This window comes from Balaenoptera physalus (genome assembly GCF_965194825.1).
Source record: "Balaenoptera physalus genome assembly, chromosome: 16".
NCBI classification, from domain to species: Eukaryota; Metazoa; Chordata; class Mammalia; order Artiodactyla; family Balaenopteridae; genus Balaenoptera; species Balaenoptera physalus.
The window spans coordinates 44,735,384-44,762,632 of record NC_138898.1 but is presented as its reverse complement, the minus strand read 5'-3'; the positions used below and the strand labels follow the sequence as shown (position 1 = coordinate 44,762,632).

Genomic DNA, 27,249 nt, shown 5'->3' with positions numbered 1-27,249 from the left:
GATTTGCTGAGCACAGTGGGAATATCTTTGCCCTTGATGGTAGAACTCTCTCCAACTTTTGGGTGCCTGTAGCACTTGTCCTGCACCGCTCTTGTGGCCTGTTATCACCTTATACCTTGTCTTATAGGTATGTGGTACCTCTTCTACTGGAAGGTAAAGCTCTTTGCACAGTTTTGGTCTGGATCTCCCATGGTTTCTAGGGAAGATTCTCAGGAGATACTGTTAATGAGTGAATTCACGTAACTTCCATCTCTGTAGGTTAGAACATGAAATCCAGCAATTGAAGCAGAAGATCTGTGAGGTCGATGGTGTTCAAAAAGGGCATCGTGGGACCTTGGAGGGAAAACCTGCTTCTTCCAGCTTGCCATCCAGTGCTGAAAAGTCTCACCTGGTCCCCCTGATGGATGCCAGGTACTGGACATTAAACTGATGCCATGCCTATTTCTGATGTGATTTAATGACTCACAGTACCTTATATTGGCCAGTTTGCATATGGAGGGCTCTATCAAAGGTGATAAGCAGTACTTATCCCTGTGACATGCTTTGTCCTGATCAGCTGCTGCCTGGCCCATGGTGGGGTGAGACGTCATTTAAAGGGCCCAAGACCTGAGACCTGACCAGCCAAATCTAAGGAATACTGGTGCAGGTAGTTTGTGTGAGAAGGTAGAATTAAAAGGTTCAGGGAAACCAGTTCATCCAGAAAGAAGTGATACAAGGCTAGGTTGAGAGGAACAAAGTAGACTTAATTGAATTGTACCAAGAAGGACCTTGTGCTGACAAATAATTTATAGAAGCCATTGATTACAAATAGATGAAGTCTGTCACAAAGACTGTACCAGTATATTCAGAATGATCATGAATAGCATAAATACAAATCTGATGTTACTATAGGAAAATGATTTTCAACTTGGGTGGCATCATGAATTGCCCTGTGGCTTAGAGCCCTCAGATAAATCAACCTAATCATTCTTTGCTTATAAGATAATTGACCTTTTTTCTCAGCCCCATCTACGTCATGGGGACATTTCAAATTGGGCAGTCCTGAGCCCTGGCTAGTAGGAGATAGGTATTCAGATATCAAAATGTACTCAGAATGACATGAGCCTCTGTGATCCTTTAAATCTAGGTCTGCATCTTCTGTGGTACTCGTTTAAAATTTAAGGTCCAGGGAGATTTGTTTGTAAGTGGCCTTGATTCAGATTCAGTTGCATATGATTTTCTTTACTGAAATACTGAACGGTAAATACTGTATTTTATTACCCTAGCTCCATTCTTTGGGGCTGTTTTACCTGTAATATTAATCTCTTTACCCAGCATATCAGAAAGTCATTTAGCCATGGTCAGTAGTACAGAAATGTGTATAGGATTTTGCATGGGCTTAGAAAGATGCAACCAGATTTTTTATTTTTTAGTGTGCTAAGATGTAAACATGCAAAACACTTCATTTAAAATAATCCGTCTAATTCATTGTCTGTAGAACTGGGGCAGGGAGCCTAGGACTGAGAAAGCCTTGCCTCTGGGCGGCCTGAGCCACTAGAAAGATTTTGACGGAACCCAAATTCTCTCTTTCCCTGGTTCCTCTGGGTGGATGGTTGTACTTCATACAGTTTCCCCTGTATCGTATTGGGTACCAGCTGTTGCCCCTGTATCGAATGGGGTACCAGATATTCGGTTGACAACTGTTTCTGGCTTCAGCCATCTTGACCCTTCGCCAGGCATTTTGGAAGGTCTAGAGACCTTTAAAATGTGGTATCTCATGGCCGGGTGCAGTGAAAAGACAGAGCAGGAATGATGTGAGACATTGTTCCGTCTAGTAGTGAAGGTCTGTGGAGAGTGCATCTACTTTTTGTTTTTCCTTTTAATCCTCTGAAATGACTTTGTGTTTTGTGAGAAATAAGAATCATCGTTTTCTGTGTGAGGAAACGGAGGCTCGGTGAGTGAAGTGTTGGGTAGTGATGCCTTCTGAGACCGCAGAGTCATCTGGAACCCGAGTCTGCGACTCTCCCCTGTCCTGCAGCAGGGGTTCCGCTCAGGACATAGGGAGGGATTTGGATGGGATCACTGAGTTTCCCTTCTGTTCCCAAGATTCGGTTATTCATCCAGGCCTCTCTTGTTTGGGGAAAACCCAGATAGTAAACACATGGCATTAGACTTCTTAGAAAGTTGACAAATGTTCCAGATCCTGAGCTGTGATTACATTTGGCATTTAGAACGAGAAGGTTCCCAGTCGCAAAGGGCATGGTAACAAAAAGATCTCAGAATGCCCTGTGTGGTTAGAAGCGGTCACAGACCCCCATCTCTTTTGCTTCCAGGATCAGTGCTTACATTGAAGAAGAAGTCCAGAGGCGCCTTCAGGATCTGCACCGTGTGGTTGGCGATGGCAGCGGTGCACCTGCCGAGACTGTGAAGGTGAGTGAAGGAGCAGGTGATCTGGTTATTCGTTTTGAAGATGACCTTTCAGTAAGGAGCTGGGGGTGGTGGTCTTTTATGTACTGTTTCTCAGAAAATTGAGATGCAAAATGTTGTAGAAATATTAAATATTGCTCGGGTGGAGCTTAACAGTTTATATATAGTATTAATTCAAGGGTAACTTTATTTTAAAATTTTGAACTTCTGGGGGAAATTCTTAAGTGAATATGAAGTTTCCTGAAGTGCTTTATTTACTTTGTTTGATTTATAAAAATTCTACACGTGACACCTTTCTGTTTTCTCCAAAAATATAATCAATTTCCATAAGTATTTAAATTCACTCGATAAATTATCCCAAGTAGAAATATAATTTTGCCTTTGAGAAGATACATACTTGTGACAAGTTGATTTTTATCAAAATAAAGTCATTTCATTTCTACCCTGCAAATTAAGAAGTGTCCTAAGGAAATTTGCCTTTAATGTTATTCTTCGAATTTTAAGATTAGGAATAAATGGTTCAGTTCCCTTACAGGCAGATGTATCGATAGAGTCCCATTTACCTTGGGAATATAAATTCTCAAGAAGGGTTGTCATTGTGGAATGACAAGTATGTTTCCTTAGAATTTTGTTCTCATAAATATTTTAATCAAATCATTTTTTTCCCTCTTTATGAACATGCTATAATTTAATATAGAGCGCTTTTATTTTCTTTTCAGGATAATGAGAAACTTCACAATGGCACCGTTCAACGTAAGCTAAAATATGAGGTAGGTAATGACTTTTCAGGTTGATAGGGTTGCCTTAAATTACAGCATGCTTGTGTAATTAAATTTTCTTAATGTTTAGTTGTATAATTAGAATTTCAAAGTCCCAGTGAGATTAATGGCTAAAAAGCAAGGCAAGCTATTATATGACTTAAAATTAAATGGAATCCTGCTGGTTGCAAACTGCTTTTTAAATTAATTAATTAATTAATTAATTTATTTATTGTTATTTTTGTGTGTTTTTTTTTTTTTTTGTAAACTGCTTTGACTTTGTTTGAATGGCATGTAGCTGTGGTGGAGGCCCTTTGCCCAGTTTTTCATTCGTAGCAGTATCCTTTCCCTTGGTCTGCATTTAAAAGGCTGAATTATATAATCAGAATCAGATAGGTGGTTTAGAAATGAAACTGGGTACTTCTCGATGTTTTAGAAACCCTGCGTGTTTTATAGACCGCACTGGCAACGGTGCAGAGGAAATACTCTTGGTTGGGTAGCTTATTTCTCTGGTGGGTTGTCAAACCAAGGTTTGTTTGGGCATACAATTTGTAAGGCTTTACCCGTATTTTCCTCCACTGAGGGACTTGTCCTTCCCATACACTCCTAAATTAAAAAGCAAAGAAGCAAAACTACGAGATGGTAGAAATCTTACATCACTGAACAGAGCGAGCGGCAGAGGGGTGGGTGTCCCATGGGAGACTGGCCACCACCTTGCCCTCCATCCCAACCATCCAGGAATGACACTGTCTTCCTGTGGACGTCCGTTTCCTCAGCAGGTAACCTTGTGAAGAGAAGGACGTTGCCTTTCATTTCTTTGTGTCCACGTGCCTGGTCTGTAGCAGGCTGGCAGTGAACCTTTCATGGTGCTGGTTTGTAGATATCATTATGGCGATCTAAGCGGGGCAGTTATAATGAAGGATTCCAGTGAAACAAACCAAGAGGCCAGAGAAACATGCATGAGGTTGGAATACTTGTCAGTTTCTGATTTGCATTAAGTCTGCCCCGATTACTCTTACTTGCCCATTGGAAAATTGCATCAAAGATCTTAGGGTTTATTTTAGAGTAAATAAAATACTAGACCAAGAAGTGGATACTGTGGATCGATCCCATACAACATATTTCGATCAAAATACCTGGCGATTTATAAGATATGAAATATGGAAATTGATGCTTTGTGTGTGAATCAGGTCCTCTATTCTGAAATCATGAATCAGTCAACACGAATGGCTTAGGCTTTCGATTGAACCTCTGCATTAATCCACACGATGAAACCAATGCCCGCAAGAATCTTCATGTGGAAAAGCATCGCAAAAGGTGCCACAGCCCCATTTCACCTGTTTTTGACAGAAGAGCTCTCTTGCCCCGTTGCTGTCCAAAGAAGTCACTGACGCCCCCGGCCGAGAGGAGAGGCGGAAGGTGGACCAGAACCACCACTGCAGCCGGCCCGCGAGCCGGAGCATCTCAGGTCCCTCTGCCCGCTCCTCAGCGCCAGGCGGAGGGGCCTGCCAGCGGGGGTCTCAGCCCTCGGAGCCCGAGCTGTCGCGTAGCAGCGATTGTAACAGGGGTGGCTCTCAACCAGAACACGTCGATCTAACTAAAATCTATTTTCTGAGCAAAAGCAGCACCAGCGGGGAGGGACATTTTCAGGGTGAGTCAGAAAACTTGAGTGAACCGACGACTCCTGAAGGTGAACACAGCCCAGGGGTCACGTCCAGCTGGACTTGGCTGCAACGCGCGTCCCAGGACGTGTCCGTGCACAGTGGGAGCGAGCAGACCAGGCAGAGCCGGCTCCTCTGCCTCGTTCTCTCTGAAAGTGTCTCCAGCCACAGCGTCCCCCCCGCGAGGGCTCCGGCCTCCTAGCTCTGCCGGGAGCAGGAAGCCGGGGAGGAGGTGGCGGCCAAGGCAGTGGGGTCACCCATGAGTGTCAGGCCAGAGGGAAGCAGCGGGTTGGGATCTTTTTACCGGGGGGTCTCAGACCTTTACAGAGACACCAGTAACCACCTGCTGCGGGCAGGCACGTGGAGAGCCTGTGGGACCCTGGGGGCTCGCCTCCCATGCTGCAGCATTCATCGCGAGGCTGCCGTTTCTGGAACTCTTACCCCTGGACACGCTCTTGGAGGCACCCAGGGTGTCACCAGAAGCTCCTTCTTTTCCCGAAGCAGCTCAGGTTGGCAGCAGCAGGGAAGGGTCGGGGGCCGTCAGGCGGGCAGGGAGCCTGGTGCCCTACAGAGCCCCGGGCCTGCCTGCTGGCCCCGCAGCTGCCGACTTTCCAGGCTCCTCGCCGGGCTCCGTCTTCTGCCTAGAGGTGGAAGGTGCCAGAACGGGCTCTGTGTTTAAGCAGACGCTCGTGCAATTCCCAGACCAAATGCTGAAACTTCAGTAGTGCCCTTTGAAAGGCTTCCTTGAGCTGGTGGCCGGTTCCCTACCAGGACTTTGGGCGACACGAGTGAGGCCCAGGGTATGTACTGGCTCGCTGTCGCCAACTGCGCGGAGCCCGCCCCCTGGCCCGAGTGTGAGCTGCTGCTAAACTCTGCCCTGTACGCGCTGGTTCTGAATCCCCAGCCTCCGTGGGCCTGCTTCGCGCTCTGCCCCTCTCTGGGCTACAGGAGATTCAGATCGGCTTTGGCGGGCAGAGCGTTTGACTCCTGGGCTCTGCAGAGAGTCTCCTGCTCACCGCGCTTACCTACAGCAGACACCTCTGCCAATAGATATGCCGGGACCTCCCGTGTGTCCTGACGTCCGAGGCCGATGCCGCCGCCTGCACCAGCCATCCTTTGTTCCAGCAAGATCTGCTCCAGCTTTCCCTTGATTGGAAGGCGGAAATCCCTGATTTAGTTTTGGCGAACGGAGTTCAGTTGTCATCCAGGTTCCAGAATACCCTGGTCGACCTGATTTGTTTCCTTCACGGAAACCTGGACGTGGACGCCCCGTCTCTGACGGAGGTTCAGCTCTTGCTCTGCACAACGGTCAGAGTCGAGGGTGGCTCTGGCCCAGGCCACTGCCAGTCGCTGGTCCTTCTGAACACCCACGTCGCCCTGGTGAGGGAAGACCGTGTGTTCTACCCTCAGAGCGGCTCTCTGAGCTTGCCGCCTCCAGGGACACGGTTTGATGTGGTCAGGTGCCGAGCTTTCAGTGAATTCAGGTGTCTTGTTGTCCCAGAGATGAAAACAGCATCCACCATCAAACTCGTCTTCTTCCCGAAACTCAGACACCCATCAGATTCAGGAAGCAGTGCCGCCCAGCACCCTCAGGAAGCCCAGCATGTTCAGCTGTGCGCCGGCACCTTGTGTCCGGAGGGCGGCCGCAACGTGGCCCCTGAGGTCTGGAAACTGACCCTCAACTCCCAGGACGAGGCTCTGTGGCTAATCGCACACTTGACAAGGCTCTAGGGAGGAGACTTGTGAAAATACTCTGCATATTTTTTGAGATCTTTCATAAAATAAACATGATGAAAGTCATCCAGGGCTATGAGTATCTCAGTGTAGCTAATTGATTTGAAACTGGAAAAACGCAGGCCTCTATAAATTGAAAATGTAAATATTTTAAATATCGCCACTGAACTAAAAATTGGTGATAGCAGAGCACTGATGAAATATCTTTATCGCCACCTCGCTTCACTTTCTGAACTCCAGCCTTGTAAATTGGGTCCTCTTTATTTGTGAGGTGCTGGAAGCATTTCAGATTGTGCTCACGTCGACCTGTGGTTATGTGCCTTGGAGTCTGTCTGTTTCTGCTGGACACCGGCAGGCGGATTTGTGCTGCCCGAAAAGGTGTCCGGTCTGGCAGTGACCTTCTCGACGTCCTCCGTTGGCCAGGGTTAGGGCAGCTCTCCCGCAGAGCACGTTAGTGACACATCAGGCTTCCCCGGAGGACCTGGGGGTTTACAACGCCCTCCCCTCCCCGTAACATGTAGGATGTAGGCAGCGCCCTTGCCCTGTGGGGTCTTCTTCAGGGCATTGCCTTTTCCCTCCTCCCTTCAGACTTCTGGACTGTTCCTTTCCAGTCTGTGACTTCAGCTCCTCACTCATTGGCTTAGCTTTGACTGCCCTTCCCCTGGGCCACATGCCCCCAATGCGCCAGGCCTTTCTCTGAGCTTTGGTGGTCCTCTCCTAGAGAGACTCTTAGCCCTGGTGTAACTTTCCAGGCTGCCGTGCGCTGTCTTATCCCATAGAGACCACGTCGATGGCGTCCGGCGCTTCCCCCTTCACCTCTGACCACGGGGTCCTGCTGGCCTCGCTTCTGAGGGCAACTCATGCCCGTGTCTGCCTCAGGGCGGGCTCCTCTCCCCCCCGGTACCACCCAGGAGCCGGCTGCCCTCCTCCTTGTAAGAGGCTTGAGGCTGGGCTCTTCGGAAGTCTCCCCCTTCTCTGGTTGACCCCTTCCTTTGCACCCGCAGCGGTTCCCATTCCTGGGAGGAGTCGGGTTACACGTTTTGTCCTGATGTTTTACTGCATCTGACCCTGGGTTGCTCTGTGTGCCTTCTCCTGTTTCTCAGGTATGAATGTCCTCCTAGCTTCCAGAGTCTCTTCCAGGAGGAAGGGGGCCGCCTCCCCCTGGCCCTGTCCTTCCCTTCAGCCAGGGTCACGGCAGCTGCTCTGCAGTGCGTCCGGGCTTAGCGACTCGGCTGTTCCACTAAGGCCTTCGTTTTAGCCTGGCCTGCAGGGGCCACTCTGTGTTCTGGTCAGATATTTACATAACGTGCAATATAATGTTGTAGCCCCCCCTTCACTTCTCTTCCTCGTCCGTGATAGGGCCAGTGCCAGGGCTGACCCTTCCAGGGACTGACCGTCTCCCTTTGGTCAGGAAACGCAGGTCTTCCCTCTCTTCCCCATCAGCGCTGGCAACAAGCTACTGAAATTGCTCCAAGTTTTCAGCATTGGTTTTCCTCTCCCCAGGTTCTGGGGAAGTGAGCGGGGAGAGGCAGGACCCGGGAGAGTACGTCGGGGTCCACACTGCTGGCCGCAGCCTGCTTTGCGGTGGCCAAGCGGAGCTTTTTGTCTTTTTGAGGCGGTAGAATTCAAATGTTTTTACCTTTTCCTGTGGAGCCTTTTTTTACCTCTTCAGCAACACCCTCCGCCCCCAATACACACAGACACACACACACACACACACACACACACACACACACACACCCTATTGCCTTACACATGGAGGCTTTTGAGTCTGTGATAAGGACATTATTACAGTTAGTTAACTTGTCACATGCTTGGCTGGTGGATCTTCTACCACAGAAAATATTTCCAAAATGAACCACAATAGTCTTCTAATATCTTATCAGTAATATTGCCCCTAATTTAAATGGAGTATTTTCTCGTATGTTCTGGATAAGAAGAACGGAATGAATGATCATGAAGAGTGGAGAGAGTGGGGTTTAAGATGCCAGCAGAGGGATCCCTTGGTTGGAAAGGAAACAGTACATGAGCAGTCCAGAATCTTAACAGAGTGATACATATTAAACAGACTGACCTGCTCGTCCTCATAGGTAAAGAAGCAGAATCCTACGGTGTTATAAAGGATGTTCTTTAATACTGTCCGTAGATGGAGTATGCAGCGAAAGTGGGCATTGCATACAGAGCATATTATCGGTTATGACTTGTTTAGTCTGCTTTATGGTCCAAGTAGCCCGAGATGAGGGCTGCATTCTGCTCTCACTACAAAACAGAAGCAGCCACCTCTGGGCAATTCAGATTTCACATGTCACTTCTTTTCACCTAAGCATACTTTTTACCTTGAGATCAAATACGGTCCTGATATGAGAATTCGATTAGCCATCATGAAGTGAGTGTTAAGGTGGTCATGATGCCTGGAGAAGCCAGTGGAGCGGTGTGCGTGCCCTTGTCCTCCGTGGCTTCAGTCCTAGGGCCTCTCTGGCTCACGGGCTCATTCTCTGGGGTTCTGAGCCGGGGCACTGCTGCGGCGGAGCAGGCGTGGCAGCCTCAGCGTCCAGCCCGAAGTACCGTCTTCTCAGTTGTAACGAGTTCCTGTATCAGAAAGAAATAGGTTCATACATACTTTATTATGTGGCATCTTGCACTGTTGTAATATAGGCGTAAGCGTTCACATGGCGGAGCTTGTTAATGCGTTCTAGACAATACCTCTTTGAGGCCTTTTGAAACATGATTTCATCTGAATTTGATTAAAATCCATTTTGCTCACAGCTGCCTGTTGTGCAGACTTGTGGTTGGCAGGGTGAATTTATTTCATCTTTGTTGAAAAACATTTCAAAACAGTTTGTCTCCCTGTTCTCATTACTTAAAAAAATGTGTGTGCATCCTTTGGAGAGAATGCTTATGCCTTCCAGTGGTAGTAATTACAGTAATTTTTATTTACATTCTTTAGATGATTGATGAATTACAGTTTTGAATGATAAATAGATTAGAGCACTTTTATTAATGCTTCTCAGATGGTCTTGTTGGACAAACCAGTTTCTAATGAGGTTGTTTTGTTAATTTAGTTACACAGCTTCCACTATGCACTTTAGTTGATACTGCTTCCTTAACGTATCTTTTGTGATAGATGTTATATCAGTCAGCTATTGCCAAATAGCAAGCAACCCTCAAAATTTTAGTGACATACCAAAAAAAAGCTTTTATTTCTCACTAATGGTTTGTAAGTAAATCGAGGCAGCTCTGCTTTAGGCTAAGGTCATCTGGAGGTCAGCTAGTTTGGTCTGCACCACCTGCCTCATTTTGGATCTGTGTGGAAGGGGCAGTGGCCGTATCATGTCGATGACAGAAGCACAAAAAGGCAACCATGCGTCATGTCTGCTAACATCCCCTTGGCCAACGCAAGTGACACATGCAAATCCAAAGTCAAGGGGCAAGGCAGTGTACCCTCCATTCACCAAGAAGCAATGGCAAGAATATCTGCTCCTCCTCTTCCTCCTACGGCTGCAAGGGAGAGAGAATTGGGACCACACACAGATGCATTGGGTCAGGGTTCCCAAGGTTCTACTGAAGATAAATTCAGATAAAACCTGTAGGACCTCTCCCTTATGGAAGTATTGGGTCCTAGTTACTAGTTGAACTTATTTTCCAGTTCAGTCTTTGCTTGACACCTACACAGGCTGATCATCACCTGCCTCTGAAGCAACTTTTATCCATTGGGATCTGCTCTCGTTGTTAGACCGTTGTTTCCATAATCTTCCTTAATGTGACCTCCATCTGCAGTCCGTCCGTCCGTGGCGCCCTCAGTCACAGAGTAGAACAAGTCTGTTCCACAACCGTGTTATATCACAGCCCTTCCAAGAACACAGCGCGCTCTCTCTCACCTCCTCGGAGTTTTCTTCTTTACCTCCAACACTCTTCGGTCCCCCTGCTGGTTCTTACACAACACAGATTCCAAACCACCACCGTCCAATCTCTTTTTAAGGATGCATCCTTGTAATTTTTTAAAAACCTCCTTTATAAGGAGCGGAACGGAATAATCCAGTTGGTGAGAAGGAAAGAGATTCTATTATAAATCACTACTCACGTTTTCTTCTTCTGCCATCTTGTTGCCACCTTCTTTCTTCCGTTGCTGAAGATGCAGTGGACTTCAGCGGTAGCAGCCCTGACCGCCCTTTATATTGTGGTTTACAGTGTGCAGAGTTCTTTCCTATGTGTTGTTTCTTTGGAGCCCCACAGTGATCCTCCCAGGATGGGCGAATTGTCATCGATTTCCATTTTGTATCTGAAAGGATCGCTGATTGGGAATTGGAACTCAAACCCAGACCTTCCTCCAGAATGTATGTTCTTTCCACAATGCCAGAGCCACCTTCTGGTCCTGGTTATTCTTGACATTGCCAGAATACATATTTTTTTGTTGATTTGTTTTTTTCATAGGAATGAATAATTGATTGGAAGAACTGTTGATTTTTTTCTGACTTGTAACTTTTTTCTTGGAATTTCTAGACATTAAATATTATTTCTCTTCTTATGAGTTTTGTTTTTCAAGAATTGCCTTACAAGTTTCTTTGCAATTCCATCGTTTCTTCGTACGCCTTATGTCTCCTTTTTGCTCTCTACATTTTAGCTCTTACAGAAGAAAAGCCTGGGTATAATCATTGTGGCAGTACAGTACAGATAACCTTGTGTGCTTGAAGTTGCTGCTTTAGTTGGAAGATTAAACAGTATGCTCTACAGAAACCTGATAAAGAGAATCCCCGCCAATCCCCTACCCCCACTTCAGTTTTGCCCGGACCTGAGAATTCAGTACAGTTTGAACCAAAACTAGGGCTCAGCAATCAGAAATCAGTGAGTGACGATGAGTGGTGTTTTTCTTGGGTCATTAAAGACATTGTAGAACCAGGAGGGAAATCAGCTGGTTTTCCCTCCTCAGGTCCTCAACTGCCTAGACTCATGTTTGGTAACGAGAGCCACATGACGGCTACTGCCACATTCGTACTAGACCTGTTATTTAGTCTTTTTAAAAATCATCCATCTAACGATGGGTTATCCAGAGACAATGACCATTAAAGTTCTTTTTGGTCTTGAGAAAGATGGGGACATTTTTAATAGCTTCAAGTTGAAACATTCATCAGATCATTCAGTATTTCCAAACCTTGAAACAATGTTGATCAATCAACTCAGATCTACATGGATGAAATAATCTACTTTTAGTGACAATCACAGATTCGAATTTACTGGAAGGCCAGTAAACTCAGGGTATTCCACAAGCATTTATATCCAACACAGTTTGTCATTTTCTGGGTAATTTATCCTTGATAACATATAGCTATAGATACATATCAAAAGGAAAGAAATACTCCTTTATTTGAAAACACACATTTCTGTTTCCTGATGTGCGTCTTTTAAACTCACTTTAAAATGAGATACAGTTCATGGTGGTTCTACATGTCGGGCTGTTGTTAAGTCCTGACCCTGACCTGGAGCAGATGTGCCATGTGTCTTAGCAAATCCAGGTCAGTTGTAGGTACTAAGCCTTCAAAGGTGGCGTGGGACCAGCCCCGGGTCCCTTCACAGCACAGGCAGGCTTCACCTTCTGGAGAGGAATGCAAGCATGTCTTGGCTTTTTGCCACATTTGTAACGTACCTTTGCTCACACAGGTTACCTTTATGCCCCGTTTCTTGTGACGTGGCTGATATTTGAGAAGGTGATTGGTCCTCACCATCTCTGCCCCAGACCCCCATTTTCAAACTGCTGGGTCGTAGTAGGTGCTTGATGCAAATAGCTCTAATTAGAACTATTACTGTGGCATGTGCGGTTGAAAAAAAGAGGGATTCGAAATAAGTGCTATGCTGGGAACAGAGAAGGGGGAATTACTAGTTTGGTTAAATCTGTTAAAAACCCAGGTTTGCCTGTATTTTAGAAGCAAAGCTTGGATGTTTGGCTAAGAGATCAGACGGCCGTCCTGAGCCCTGACCTTGTCATGGTTAAAGCATATACTGAATTCCGCCATCTGGTATGTAATTAGAGCATTTAGGGGAGAACGTTGATGACTCCCTTTGGAATCGGTTCACTCCGTGCCCTCTGCAGTGCCGACAGCGATCCTAGTGGATGTTAATGCTGCTTCCTATTAATTTTCTTAATTTGCTCCTTTTGAAGGAGACAGCCTGAGTAGGAAAAGATTCTAATCTGAATATTCAAAACGTAGCCTGTGTTCTGTCTGTTTCTTTTGGCTGAGGACTGGACTATAATATTTCCCCAACACTGGAAAAATAGTGAATTTGTTGACACAGGACGTTTTGTTAAAAGCTATCAGAAAAATATTTCTCTGTATCTTATTTTAAAAGATTTTTTTTTTTTTTAAAGAGGACCATTTTTAAAGTCTTTATTGAATCTGTTACAGTATGCTTCTGTTTCATGTTTCCGTTTTTCTGGCTGCAAGGCATGTGGGATCTTACTCTCCAACCAGGGATCGAACCCACATACCCTGCATTGGAAGGTGAAGTCTTGACCACTGGACCGCCAGGGAAGTCCCTAAAAGATATTTCTTATGTACAGGAATGTAATCCAAGTTACTAATTATGTACTTTTCCTTGACCTTTTATTTCTAGATAGAGCCAGTCTGTGGTACATTTAAAATTCCTTGACCTGTCCTACATATTTATCCAGATCTCCTGCGAGATGTGCTTCCAGACATACAGCCTTTCATGTTTCTTTACCTCCTAGCATGATATGTCACCATCTTCCCCTTCCAAGTTTAAGAATCTTCTTCGCTACATGTAGAGAAACTGTGACTGATTCCAAAATAAATAATTCCATAGAAATTTAAAAGCTCTCATAAATAATGGGATATATGATACAGCACATATTTGCTTGTCTACTGTAAATCTCAAGATATTCAAAATATAGCTCCTTTCAAATAAAAAATAAATTTAGGGGACATTTATGTTAGTTTTCCTTCCTGCCCAACATAAACATAGTTTAGGAGAATGTCAGGAACCTTTCACAGTATATCCTGAGAATTCGACATTTCTCATCAAATTGACTTAAAAACAGTGTCTAAAAATTACGTTGCAGCAGTGATTTGATGGAAGCACATACTCTTGATTTTTCTCTATACTTTTGCTCAAATGTCTTCAGATCCCTGGCTTATTCTTCAGTTATTCATTTCTGCAGGTGTTCATTTCTCTACACCTGTTAATATTTAGTTACTGTGAAATCAGTGAGATTGAAGTAAACTGTGGTCCCAGATGTTAGTGGGAACTCTGACAATATTTCTAATCCCCAACGTGCAAAATAATGAAGAGAAATATCCTCTTCTCAGCAATGGGTTTAGTTATTCTTCACTGTCTGGTCCTGAATGGAGCAGTGGCTCTTGTGTACCATCTAGAATAGTTTCTTGAGGTACACGTGCATGTGCTGGGATGTAAAGGGCCATCCTGGATTTAGGCGAGCTACATAATAAGACCCAGTTTCTCCTAGGTAACTGGTCTCTACGTAATTCATATACCCAGTTAAATTATCAAAGGCAGTGATTTTTTTCTGTAAGGGATTTATGAGCCTATGCATCAAGCAACTTTCTTTTCATTAACAGTTTATTTCACAATTATGCATTCTTAGAAGTAGAGAACTTTCTAGTCTTAAAATGCCTGTGTAATAACCAGACCATCAGTTACAGTCTTAACCCCCTTTGAAAGCTGACATATGAAAAAAGAAGGTTAAGGTAGCGTTTGCTAACTTTAGCCTATAATCCATCTAGAGTAGAAAAACCTTGTCTTTGTTTAAAACTTAATGCAGTTGAGAAAAACTAAAGGTCTTAGAAGTTACAGATACTTTGTCAAAGTTACTTTGTATTCCCAGGACCTGGCCCTGTGTATGGTCCATAGCTGGCGCTCAGTAAAAGACATCGATGTTTGATTCTATATCCTAGGGGCGCCTATAGGGAAAGGTGTTTAGAAAGTTAAGTCTCCACTGCTCGGTTAACAATGTACCTGGGTGGTTTTGGCTGCAGTTCTTCCTCAGGAAAGTTCACGGTATTTGGATAGCAATATCTGTATATATGTTTTTCACTCAGTGACCCCATCATAACTTTCTCATCCTGCTGTAATTATCAGTTTACTTGTCCCACAAGGCGGGACACGGCCTTGGTCACAGTTGGGTTCCTGCCACATAGAGGAGATTTGGCAAACATCGTGCCCATTTCCACTGACGACAAAATGGAGGTTCAGAGAGGGTGGGTGACTATTCCTCAGAGACCAGCTCCGAAAGCTCGGATTGAATTCTGAGTTGCCTCCAGGTGACGGCCATGTGGAATCCAAGTCCCCCTTCTGTGATTGCTTCAGGGAAGCAGACGGTGGTGGAGTCTCCACCAAGTGTGTTAAACGTGTTGGTATTGTCCTCTGCACCTTGTAGAGAACCCATAACACATGTGGTAACACACTGTTCCTAATCGATTGGAGGGCAACATTTTCCCCCCCCCTCTCTCCCCGTCCCCCCCTCCTCTCTGCACCTACTCTGTGCCAAACATCAGCCCAGGTATTTCTTTACTTTTCTCAGTGAACTAAAGGTTTATAACGAGGGCACCCTTTCTTCTGCCAGAACGAGCCTTCTCTTCCTCCTGGAAAACTCCTATTCATCCTTGTGTACCCAGCTGCAGAGCCCCTTCTCCACGAGGCTTTCCCGTCCCCTAGCTGGGGTTGCTGCCTCTCCATTTAGGAGCACCAGACCCCTAGGGCTTTGTTCTAGCCCAGGCGGCACTGCTCTGGTTTATCACTCTGTGTGTCGACCGAGCCTGAAGGGGAACAATTTAATCGCTCTTCTTCCTTCCTCCTTTTCCCCGTTCTTGCCCCTTAGGGGGGAGGCCGCAGCCGTGCAGGGAGAGCTCCTCACCCAGTCAGCTGCCGCGAGGGCCTGTTGTTCTAACTGGTAGGGAGGATCCGGCTTCCTCCTGAGGTAGAGCGAGTGGGTCTTCTAAACTAGTGTTACCAGTTCTTGCTTAAAAGCCCGGCAGCAGCAGCCCTTCTGCTGAGGTTCTTCTAAGCTCCTTTGCGCTTCCTGACACCACAGCTCTCCACTCCCAACTCCACACACACACACACGCGTGCACGTGCTCACACTGTAGCAGTGGCGTTCCCAGGTGATTATGTCACATGTGGAAGAGAGGTTATGTTCCTACTTGAAAAATACAGTTATAAGCATGACATAGAAGGTTTCAGAGCTAAGGCAACAGAGCAAGGACTGCATGGCCAAACCAGGAAGGCTTTGAGGTCAAAGACATTTCTTAACATGAAATGTGTTTGTTGAAAATAAGTAAAAGCACTAGATTATTTCTCTGCCTTTTCACCTTCAAATAGATAAACCTATCCCATGTTTCGGGAGATGTCTACATTCATAGTAATTTGGAAATAATACTGTTAGTGGATTGAAAGGTCTTTGGCAATACACGTATTGAGAAACTCTCTTTTTAGGAATTTCCACTGTGGTTTTTGACACCAAGGACAGCTAAACAGGTGCACCACTGCAATAAAAGGAATGGTGCTTGTTTGGGGTAACCAGCCACGCAGTGAAAAATTAAGATGCTCTAAAAGGCTTTGGTAATTTCATATCGTGCCAATGTGTTTACACGGTCAGCTCGATGAAAGCAGCCACCTGAGGCAAGTCACGTGCCTCCTTGTCATCCAGAGACCTGAGCTTTCCCATGCACAGCAAACCTGGACCATCCGTGCTACACCTGGCCGAGGATCCAAGGGTCCAGGACCCCTTTCGGCCTGAGGGAAAGGGAGCTTGTTGCCCTGTTGTCTTTTTGGTCAAATCAGTGAGTTTAGTTGTATAACCATGGGGTTTCCATCTTCTTAAATTCTGTATATGTTGAGGTGTTTATTGGCTCAGTTTATCTCAGGTGGATGGACTTACTTTAAAATTTCAGGAAAGCTACTGGGTGAGATAAGTCAGGCAGAGAAAGACAAATAGGATATCACTTATATGTGGAATCTAAAAAATAATACAAATGAATCTATATACAAGACAGAAACAGACTCATAGACAGAGAAAGCAAACTTACGGTTACCAAAGGGGAAAAGGGGCAGGGGGATAAATTGGGAGTTTGGGATTATCAGATATACACCACTATATATAAAATAGATAAACAATAAGGATTTACTGCATACACAGGGAACTATATTCAATATCTTGTAATAACCTACAATGGAAAAGAGTCTGAAAAAATATTTATAACTGAATCACTTTGCTCTACACCTGAAACTAACACAATAGTGTAAATCAACTCTAATTAAAAATAAAAGAGTGGATATATATGTATGTGTATAACTGATTCACTTTGCTGTACACCTGAAACTGACACAACATTGTAAATCAATTATACCCCAATAAAAAATTTTAAAAAATAAATTGATAAATAAATGTCACACTAGCAGTATAGTGGTGGTGCAGGTGGGCTCTCTCGGTTAGCCTGAGTTCGAATCCTGACTCTACCACTTACCTCTAAGTTACCTAAACTCTTCAAATTTACCTAAGCTCTGAGTCCTGGGACTCTCATCTGATAAATTGGGTTCATAATGGTTCCTGCCTCCTGGGGAGAATCCTGAGGATTAAACAAAACGACGCACATAAACTGTTCAGCACAGTTCTAGGTAATAGTATGTATTCAATAAACGCTAACTATAATTATGATGCTAACTATAATTATGATTTTAATTATTTTATTACTGTTACTGCTTCAAAAACACATCTTCTTATGTTTTGTAAAGCCCTCCGTTAGTGTTAATGATAAGGATTGTTCGGAGATTTCCTCCCATTCACACTCAAGAGAATTCCTTTCTAATTTTTTTTAATGCCTCTTCCTCAAGCGCCTCCGTCTTCCCACCATCCAGACCGTAGACATTTGTCAGAGCCCAGTCGATTATTAATCAGATGGAGCCTAAAGAAAACACTGGGGATTCATTTTAATTGTGGTTTAAAGAGCTTTCCACACTACACTGCCTTATAAAAATGCCTAGAAGTTAAAAATGAAGTGCATTTGAATAAAATCTCCAGCTTTGGAGCTTTATGTACAGCAGTCTGGTAGTCTGTGAAGAAAAAAGAAGTTGTTCAGTGATCAAGACTTTTCAGAAAAGAATGTAGTTTATACCAGATTTTTTTTTTTAGAGTCAGGATATATAATCTGTCCTTTTTTTCACTTGTTCTTATAAATTGGAAGGAACATCAAAGCCAAACAACATTTGGAAGTGCTTTCGCCCTACCTTTTTAGAATAGTATCCCTAAAGAAATGGTCTTTTGTCATGAGAGAGACTTAGCATTTCTCTTTCAAAGGAAACCATCATTTTTCTAAGTAAACTCTACTGGTCTGATGCTCTTTTCTTTGCTTCAAACGTGTTTCCTCCGCCTGGCCGGGCGGGGTATTTGCAGTGCAGTGATCTTGGTCTCTCTCTTTGTTCTCCCATCTGATGTGCCTTTGATAGCGGATGGTGTCTCGCTCTTTGGGAGCAAATCCAGACAACCTGAAGGACCCCATCAAAATTAGTATTCCACGCTATGTTCTCTGTGGCCAAGGGAAGGACGAGCACTTCGAGTTTGAGGTCAAGGTAAGTGTCCCTTCTTTACTCTTCTGGAGGATGGAGGCTCGAGGCTCTGCAGTGCTGTCTTTTTTCTAAATGGAGCTACAGCTACATATGAACGTGTTGTTTTGTACGATACTGGTCATGCCCTTCTTTAAACCAGTATGTGAAAGTCTAGGCTGGAGCACGTGGAGGGAAGTTATCCCATAGAAGGTAGTGGTGGCTGGGGAGTCCGGCTGACATGGAAGTTACTGTCACCTACCAGCCCCCCAGGTAAGGTCACCAGCCACCCCAAATTGCCCAGGATTTTCCTGCTTTCGGCACTGACAGTTCCACACCTCGGGAAACCATTTGGTGCCAGGCAAACCAGGACAGTTGGTCACCCTACCATGGGCTTAGGCTCAGTTTTTTAATCTATAAAAGTGAGGATAATAATATTTACGTCACAGGGATATTGAGTGCATATAAAGTGCTGACTCCAGTGTTTGGTAGATAACAAAGAATACATTATAGCTGTTGCTGTTATTTCTACTGCTATTTTCATTGTTTTTGTTTCTGTTGTTCGTAATTAGGAAGCTTTCCTAATCTGTTTACATATTATTTGATTTATACGGCTTTTCAGGAAGAGAAGGGCCTGTTTCCTTACCTCACACTTGCCCAAATAATGACTTCATCTTATTTCTAATTGACTTCCATTGACTCATAACACTTCATTAAACCCTGCTGGCCGCCATCCCCTCCTCGAGGAATTGATGGTTAATCGCACGTCTTCATTTTCGAGGGTAGGCGAGGGTGTCGTATGGTGTTCACTGCGGTCCCCAGCATCTGTCTGCCAGGGGGGCATTCCTAGAGGTGGTTTTGGTCAGATAAACGCCAGAATCTGGATGTTGAGTTCTTCAGACTCGGATCCTGCTTTGCTGAGTGACCCAAAGTCTTTACCTTCTCTGAGCTTCAGTTACCTCATTGGTAAGATGAGGAAATTGGGCCTCACCAGTGGTTTCCAGATTTCTTCTTAGCTGAACCCCTTTGGTCAGGGAGTCTCGTAGGAGGAAGAACGCTGTAGAAGCAGATGAGCGTGGAGCTGCTTGCTGTGGGGGGAGGGAGGGCGGAGGGATCCTGAAGCCAGCCCCCCCTCGCCCCCGCTGCTTCCCCACTTCCTGGCTGCACCTCAGGGGACCCCTGGGCTCGGGGGGATCCCTCCCCTTAGGCACGGGTGCGCCTTTTCAGTCTTCCTGGAGAAACAGTGCAGATAACTTTCCTGATTAATCAGGGTTTTAGATTCTTATGTCTGCCTACTGAGCCCCCCCCCCTTTTTTTTTTAAGAAAACTTGCACATTAATTTATATATTTGAGGTTTCTGTTGAGAAGACATGATTCCTGTGTGCCAGTGTTGGTGGTTGAACTTGACTGGCCAGATCCTGCAGTTTCTTTTTTTTTTTTTTTTTTTTTAATTTATTTATTTATTTTTGGCTGTGTTGGGTCTTCGTTTCTGTGCGAGGGCTTTCCCTAGTTGCGGTGAGCGGGGGCCACTCTTCATCGCGGTGCGCGGGCCTTTCACTGTCGCGGCCTCTCTTGTTGCGGAGCACAGGCTCCAGACGCGCAGGCTCAGTAGTTGTGGCTCACGGGCCCAGCTGCTCCACAGTACGTGGAATCTTCCCAGACCAGGGCTCGAACCCGTGTCCCCTGCATTGGCAGGCAGATTCTCAACCACTGCGCCACCAGGGAAGCCCGATCCTGCAGTTTCTTATTAAAATGTTGCACCATGTCTGTGATCCGGTGCTTCTGCTCCTCCTGACCTAATGCCTGATTCCTGCCCAGTTTCTTTTGTCAGCCATTTGAAACTGTGTGTGTGTAGAGTTCCATTTATACATATTTAGAGACAGTTTCCTGAGGCGTGTTTGTATTATTTCCATATTTTTAAATTAGAGGATAAAGACTGGCTTTCACCAGTTCAGAATTTGAATTCTTCAAAACATAGAACTCACAGCACTGGAGGACATGCAGTGATTTTAGTTGGTACATAGATTTATTTTATTTCCATAGATAAATGTATTAATAAAGTATGACTATTAAATCGATTTCATGCATAGAACTTCAGTCATGAATAAAGAAGATACTTAATTTTTTTTAACTGAGTCGATTTAAATAAAAGTTGCAAGCAAATCATAGACCTGGCCATATGCAGATCTGGCTAAAATTGTGAAGATGCAACTGTAAAGGCAAGTTAGAGAAACCAAATACGGGAACTATCTGGCACCTTTCAGAATCTAGGCTGGCCCTCTCTGGACTGATCGAAGCCCTGTCTGAAAGCATGTCATCGTTCTGCTTCCTTCTGTTCTCATCCCAGGTATTGCCATCATTAGCACCAGGAAAGGACTGTCAGCATTTGCCTGGAGAATTCCCACTTCTCCGAGTAGTAAGGGCTGCCCTGTGCATTTACAGGGAGGTGGGCTGATGGTCTCACGTTCCCGTGGTGGGTGGAGCACCCCGTCAACAGAAGCATCAGGGCCCAGTACTAGAAACAAAAATCCTGGGACTATACCGTCCCGCCCTTAACAAAATAGACAAAAGTAGCCAAGCCCCAGCAGAAGCGTAGCTGTCTGAAAAGTGCCGGGGGAGTGTTACTCCTCCAGGTAACCTCACTGTGCCTCATCTGTGAAATGGGGCTGAGGAAAGCCGCAAGCTGGGTTGGTTTGAGGACTGTAGGAGCTTTTGCATGTGAAGTGCTTGGAGCAGTGCCGGCCACATCCTAAGTGCTGCATAAGGTGTCGGGAATGAGTGAGATTTTACCCTTGGAATCCCCTTAATGACGTTCAATGTGCTATTGTGTCTTTATGAGGATTTGGGGTTTTGTTTTGTCTTTTTCTTCGCTTTTTGGTTGTTTATTTCCTCTTAGTGTCCTGAATTTAAAAATGAACTATGCCAGCCTTTTCCTTCCATCACTTTATTTCATGCACAGGCAGTTTTCTAGAACAAATAGTCACACTTAGGGTCATATTTTGGCTGCTACTGAATTCTCTTGGTGAGCCAATGGCTTTAAGAAGAGGAAGGTAGAAAGTATTATTTTTAGAAAAGTCTGTTCTGTTAGTCTTAGATCTTCTTTGAAGGAAAATATGATGATAAGGTATATAGATATTTTATATCTGGTTCATTTAAGGGGCTGAGCTGACTCGGGCACACGCAGGTCCTGTTGGGTGCAAGTCTCCCCAGTCACTGAGGTGACAGGTCCCCAGGAAGATGCTGGCTTGTGGAGGGGTGGCAGCCCCAGAGCACTTGTCTCTCAGCTTTTCCCTCACCCTTCCTGTTCCCTCTGCCTCCTGCCCTTCCCTACCCACCCTGCTTTAGATAGACTTGATTAGTTCTTTAGATCATTCCTTCTTCCTGTGCAATTTCATTTTAATCCCAACCTGGTAGCTCCAGTCCTCCAATCCGGTCCGTTCATTGCCAGATGAAGCAGTCATGATCCTTGTTAAAGGGATGCTCGAGGTAGGCTGCAGGGAGGGGGTCTAGGGGGAGAGAGGGAGAGAAGAGTGGTTCCCAAATGCTTGTCTTCTGGTCCCCAATGAGTCCCGAGGAGGTTTCCATCGCTGGGCTTTAAAATGAGAAAAATAGAGTTTTTAATTCAAAAGGACTGTCTTTTATATGTTCTCTGTTTGGGAGATTAAAAACAACTTTCTTTTGTGAACTAACGGTGAGAATGGGTAAGTGTAAGGTTTTTGGGTTTGGGGCATATTTAATTTTTTAAATCAACTTCATTGAGACATAGTTTACATCCAGTGACATACACACATTGTAAGTACAGTCTGATGAGTTTTGACATATGTGTACACCCCTGTAACCAGCAGCCCAATCAAGATTTAGAACTTTTCAGCCATTCCAGAAAGTTTCTCCAGCACTGACCTGCTCTCTGTAACTACAGATTACGTGGATCTGTTCTGGCGTGTGCTGGGGCTGGGACCAGGTGGCATCTACTCTCCTGGGTCTGGCTGCTTCCACTTCACATGCCTTTTGGAGATTGATCCATGTAGTTAAGTGTAACAGTAATTTGTTTCTTTTTATTTCTAAACAGCATCCACTGTGTGGATACATCACAGTTTGTGGGTTGGTGTCTGTTTCGATGTTCGCTTCTGACAATACAGAAAGCTATCATCGCAGTGTCACCTCCGCCTTTATTGACCCTGAAGGACTCGTGTGAGAACCCCTGGGTCAGGGTATCTGTTCCTGTTGTTACCCTTGCAGTTATACCTGCCAGTGTCTGCCAGTAGCACAACCTTCTGGAACTGTGTACGCATTTATGTTGAGAGAGGTGCCTCCCGCCAGCTGATGTCAGAGACAGACAGAGGAGCTGAGGGTGTGCAGCTCGCTCCTCCTGGAGAGGAGCACATTCTGTGCTGAACGTGGTTAAACGTGGCCTGCTGGTCAGCAGAGCATACCTGCACAGTCCGTGCTTGTGCGGAGCTATAGGCGTCACAAGTAATAACCCCACCCGGACCACAACAGTCATCTTCAAACTCCTGCTTCCACTGCTTTTCAGTGAATGATACGTGAAATCAATTACCCTGTGTTATACTTGCCATCCTCAGTTAGCTAGGACCAGACTGGGTAGAATTTAATTTTTAAATTGCATTTCAGCATGACACAAAATCTGTGCTTACGGCTAACAGAGGCTGTCATACTCTGATGTCACAGAAATAAGCTGATGTCTCCAGCATAGTTTTAAATCCCCTACCTTTTAACTTACATGTTAAAATGATAATATAAAGAAATAATCTAACGCTGGTAGTTTTCTTTTTAATGTTTTGTTTCCTGAGAGTTTTCATCCCTCTAAAACCGGAAGTCATCTTCACAGGAGATTGTCTTCCTGTCTCCTTTGGCGAGTGTTGACATGTACGCCAGTGTTCCCCCCCTCCACACCCCCCCGCCGTTACCCAGTTTACTCCCGTCACAGCCACAGTCCCATTTTCTTTTCTCGGTCGTTGTCGTGTTTATCGCCGGTCTTTCCCGTAGCTGTCAGCTCCACGGGCCCTCGTCAGCCTGTGCAGCCGTGAGGCCCCAGCCCTTGCACGGGCCGGGCTGGGAATGGGCCCCCGTACAGATGACTGTGACGTGACCCACACAAGCCTGGCCACAGGTGTTGTCATGGGGCAGAGCCTGTTTGGGGCTTCAGGGGTTACGTGGCTGGGTGTCCTTTGTAATCAGCCCCTCGGGGGCCCCTCGTGCTCCATCTCTGTCGGCAGGTTCATCACTGATTCGCCTTCCCTTCCTCATCTGGGTCTCCGGGCACTCTCCAGCCCCTGCTCCTGGAAGCCCATGTGGTGGTGTCGTCTCCTGTAAGGAGGCTTCTGGCACCTCGTATTGTTCAGGAGAGGACAGGTCCCCACCTTCTGTCACGTGGCTGCAGGAGCTCAGCCTTGTGTCCACTCGCAGACCAAAGGGATGCGAGACTCCACGCTCTCCTGGGAACACACGGCACCCAAAAAGCAGCCCGTGCCAGCGCGCTCATCAGGCTTTTGCTGAAGGCACCGCGGTGACAGTCTCCTGTCCCGACGTGCCTGCTCATGTTCTCTGAGTCCTGGTCGGTGGCCTGAGGAGGAGGAGGAGAGGCAGAGAAGACAGGAGAACGAATGACAGCGAGTAAGTCTAACCTCAGGGAACACTCCCAACGCAGACCTGTAGACCCTGCGGGTAATCCCTGGGCACCCCGGGCAGTGGTGGGCATTTTCTTTTTGAGTTTTTAGGTTTGTGAGTCCTGCCTCCTAATTTCAGTCTGTCCCGTCCCAGAGCCCGGGAGAGGTTTAGCCCTGAGCGCTCTCCCATCTGCCGGGTCCTGCCTCGAAAGCAGAGACCCTGCAGGTGAGATGGGATAGTGGTAGAACCTCAGGGCAGCCGAGGTTCAAGTTGGAATCTTGCTTTTACATCTGAAGGACCACGTGCAGGGACCCAGGGACCAGGGACGACAAACTGTGGAACAGCATTAACTTCCAGCGGCAGGAGCACACTGCCCGTGGATGATGTGCTTTATTTGGCCTGAACAGACTTTAAAATTTTTCGAGTGAGTTGTCAACGCTTCAGACTTGGGAAATCTGACATGGAAATCCAGATTTCCCAAGTTCCGTAAAATGTTTTACACTGACATCTATCAAGCACCTTCTTTGTCCCAGGCACTTTGCCAGACCCTTCCACAAGCGTGGTAGATGTACCAAAATGAAGATATTATTTACAGTTAATGAATGGGGAAATTATGAGTGACTCGCCCAGGGCCACACAGCTACTAAGTAGATCTAGGTACCAGATGTCCATGGGATCTAAGTCCTCTGAGCCATCCCGGTTCCCTTGCTTACTTATCTTACTGTACCTTCTAAATATCACTACTTTCTGTACTTTTTGGAAGTTGAGGCCCTAGTGTTGCCCTAGACAAAGTGGCCATTTCCAAATCCTCACTTGTTTTCAAATGTTGCTGTTATTTTTGTGTGTGCTTTAACTTTTATCTTGAATTCGGGCCAAGTCACAGGCACGTCATAAATTGGCGCTATTAACATTTTGACAAACCTGGAGAATTTGATGGTGGATAGACTTGCCAGGAAGCATAAGGAGGAAATGCCCAGAAAATGTGCAGTTTGGGAGCTGAAGAAATCGCATTTATAGTCAGGGAGATGTCTTTTTATTTGGCGGAACAGAAATAAGAGCCATTTCAGTCTATTAGATAAACTATGCACACATACGTCTTTTAGAAACATTCCCAACTTGATCGAATATAAATGTTCAGAAGGATTTGTGTGTTGGCGTCTGAATCTCTGCTTATTAGTAACTGATGGATGCTCTCCCGCGTGTGCATTAGCAGAGCTGAGACAAATGGAGGCTTGCGTGAGCTGTGGTCCATCTAGATTCAAATACTCAGTTTGTGGACTATTTTCAAACATAAATATCAAGTGGAAGAAATAACCTTAAAAGAATCATATTTTATCCTAAGGTTTTTTGTTTTTTAAGCACTCCTCCCATCTCTTTGAGAATGTTGTCTTTCACTAAAAAAATAAGAAAAAACATCTTTCCCTTCCCCTATTTTTACACAAAACAACTCAGCTTTTGTATTGCTGTTACTTGGGCAGTTGTTTATCTTCACAGAGGTAATGCTGCAGACATGAGAAATGGTGAAGAGGAAATGAGATTGAGTCACAAGCACAGGAGAAAAGCAGTCATCACCTTGTGATCCTACCTTGAATTTCCATTTCAAGTTTGTTTTTCCGCTATAAGAATATATTAATATTTCCTTTCCTTCATTTCAGAATTCTGGGAGTTTTACATCTCTTCCTAGAGTAAAATTTGTTTTAAATGAAATCACAAAATGGTTTGAACTCCCCTTTTTGCAGTTGCTGCCCACGGGTACCCTGGCCTTTCAATATGTGTCATAAAAGGGCTTTTTTAGGAATGTGGTCGCGGTGCAGGAGTTACCAGGTACTGAGTACCCCAGCACTCTGCTCGTTGCTTCACGTTTTTTGGTTCAGCTATAGATTAGGTGTCATGAGCTCATTTTACAGATGAAGAAACTGAGGCTGGAGGAGTTGCATAATTTAGCCAAAGTCACACAGCTAAGTAGTGACTGGGCTAAAGTCAGGATCCAGGGCCGTCTTAATCCAGAGCTTTACATGATTGCATTCTCCAACGATGACTGGCAGAGAGTTTGCATTCCATGCTTTGCCTCTGGGTATCTGAGTAATTTGCAGGAAAATTGCTTAGGCTGTCATTCTCCCAAGTTCTCACAATTTTAAGATAGAATAATCCCCCACTTCCTCTCCTGTTTTACCGAGTTGTTAGGGGAAGGAAGAAGTATTCCTTAGTAATGATCTTAGATTTGAAAGGCATCCACCTTACCAGAATATTCAGGTCTTTGTACATTCTTTCCATTTTACCTTCAAATTACCATATAAAGTTAAGTATACTAAAATAAACGGTATTATCCCTATTTTGAAGGTGCTGAGATTGAAGCATAAAGAAGCCATTCTCTCTAGTTATTGCAGAAGGCTGAGATTTGGGCCAGCTAGAAAGCCCCGTTTGATCTTGCATCACTTCCTGTTACGCGGAGGGTGCCGTAACCAGCAGTCAGCCGCTGGGCTCCTGTCTGCGTGGTGCACTGGATTCAGACCAGGTTCAGGAGCCAGAGACTCCAAGGCCCCTTGTTGGTGATGCGTCTACACAGAGGATGTCTGGGGCATTTCCTAGATAATAAGGCTGAACAATCTTATACCTGCTTGGCTTTGTGAACCCCGTAACCGCGCTTCCACATTACCAGCAGGCGGAGATGGATCTAGGGTTGGACCTTGGACTCCCCTCTCCCTGCATCTCCTCCTGCCAGGGTCCGTCTTCTTCCCGCAGGTGCCATGGAGACGGGATTTCTGTAGTTGGTGGGGCTCTAGTTCAAGTTCACAGAGCCCACTACAGTGGAGGGGATGCAAGCTTGGCTCAGGAGCTCGTGACATGGTTGGAGGACACAGTTCAAATGGCAGCTGTCCCCTCGCCTCCAGTACCCTGGATGGTTGCTGACACAGTGTCTTTTCCGTTGTGTCCACTTGGCCACAGAGCTCAGCACTCCTTTGGGTTCCCCAGAAAGAAAACTTTGCTGCAGTTTCCTAGGGAACCAGAGAAGGAAATACATTGCACATCTCAGAGCAAATAACTGAAAATACCCCCTTAGACAACTATGTTCTCCCCAAAGCACCAGTGTCACCCCCGCTTCCTAGATGTCCCCTGGGAACTCCAGCTGCTGTCCCCCTGCTAAGGGTAGTGGTGGGGTGTCAGCTCCAGCCCCCTTCCTTGGCCTGTGTCCCCATGCCTGCCTGCATACCCAGGGGACCATGACATTCAGAAACAAAAGGTTCTTCAGTTAATAGGACCCACCCTGTAAAGGCAGTTCAGAGACCACCGCTTGTTTCTTGATGTGTTTTATTCAGGAGTTTTTTTTTTTTTTTTTTAAATTTTATTTATTTATTTATTTATGGCTGTGTTGGGTCTTCATTTCTGTGCGAGGGCTTTCTCTAATTGCGGCAAGTGGGGGCCACTCTTCATCGCGGTGCGCGGGCCTCTCACTATCGCGGCCTCTCTTGTTACGGAGCACAGGCTCCAGACGC

The 27,249-nt window shown here is 45.5% G+C and overlaps 1 protein-coding gene across 8 annotated transcripts in view; it reads left to right on the top strand.

Moving 5' to 3' along the window:
* Positions 1-27,249, top strand: part of KIF16B (kinesin family member 16B) — a 291,300-nt gene that overhangs the window by 186,969 nt on the left and 77,082 nt on the right. For 6 of the 8 annotated variants that reach the window (XM_082428587.1, XM_082428585.1, XM_082428582.1 and 3 more), the window contains 4 exons: positions 259-411; positions 2,313-2,409; positions 3,126-3,176; positions 18,032-18,154. In XM_082428587.1, coding sequence (XP_082284713.1) covers positions 259-411; positions 2,313-2,409; positions 3,126-3,176; positions 18,032-18,154 — 424 coding nt within the window. Of the gene's footprint in view, positions 1-258; positions 412-2,312; positions 2,410-3,125; positions 3,177-5,875; positions 7,195-18,031; positions 18,155-27,249 lie in introns of those variants that run through there. The other 2 variants (XM_082428588.1, XM_082428586.1) reach the window with 2 other exon arrangements.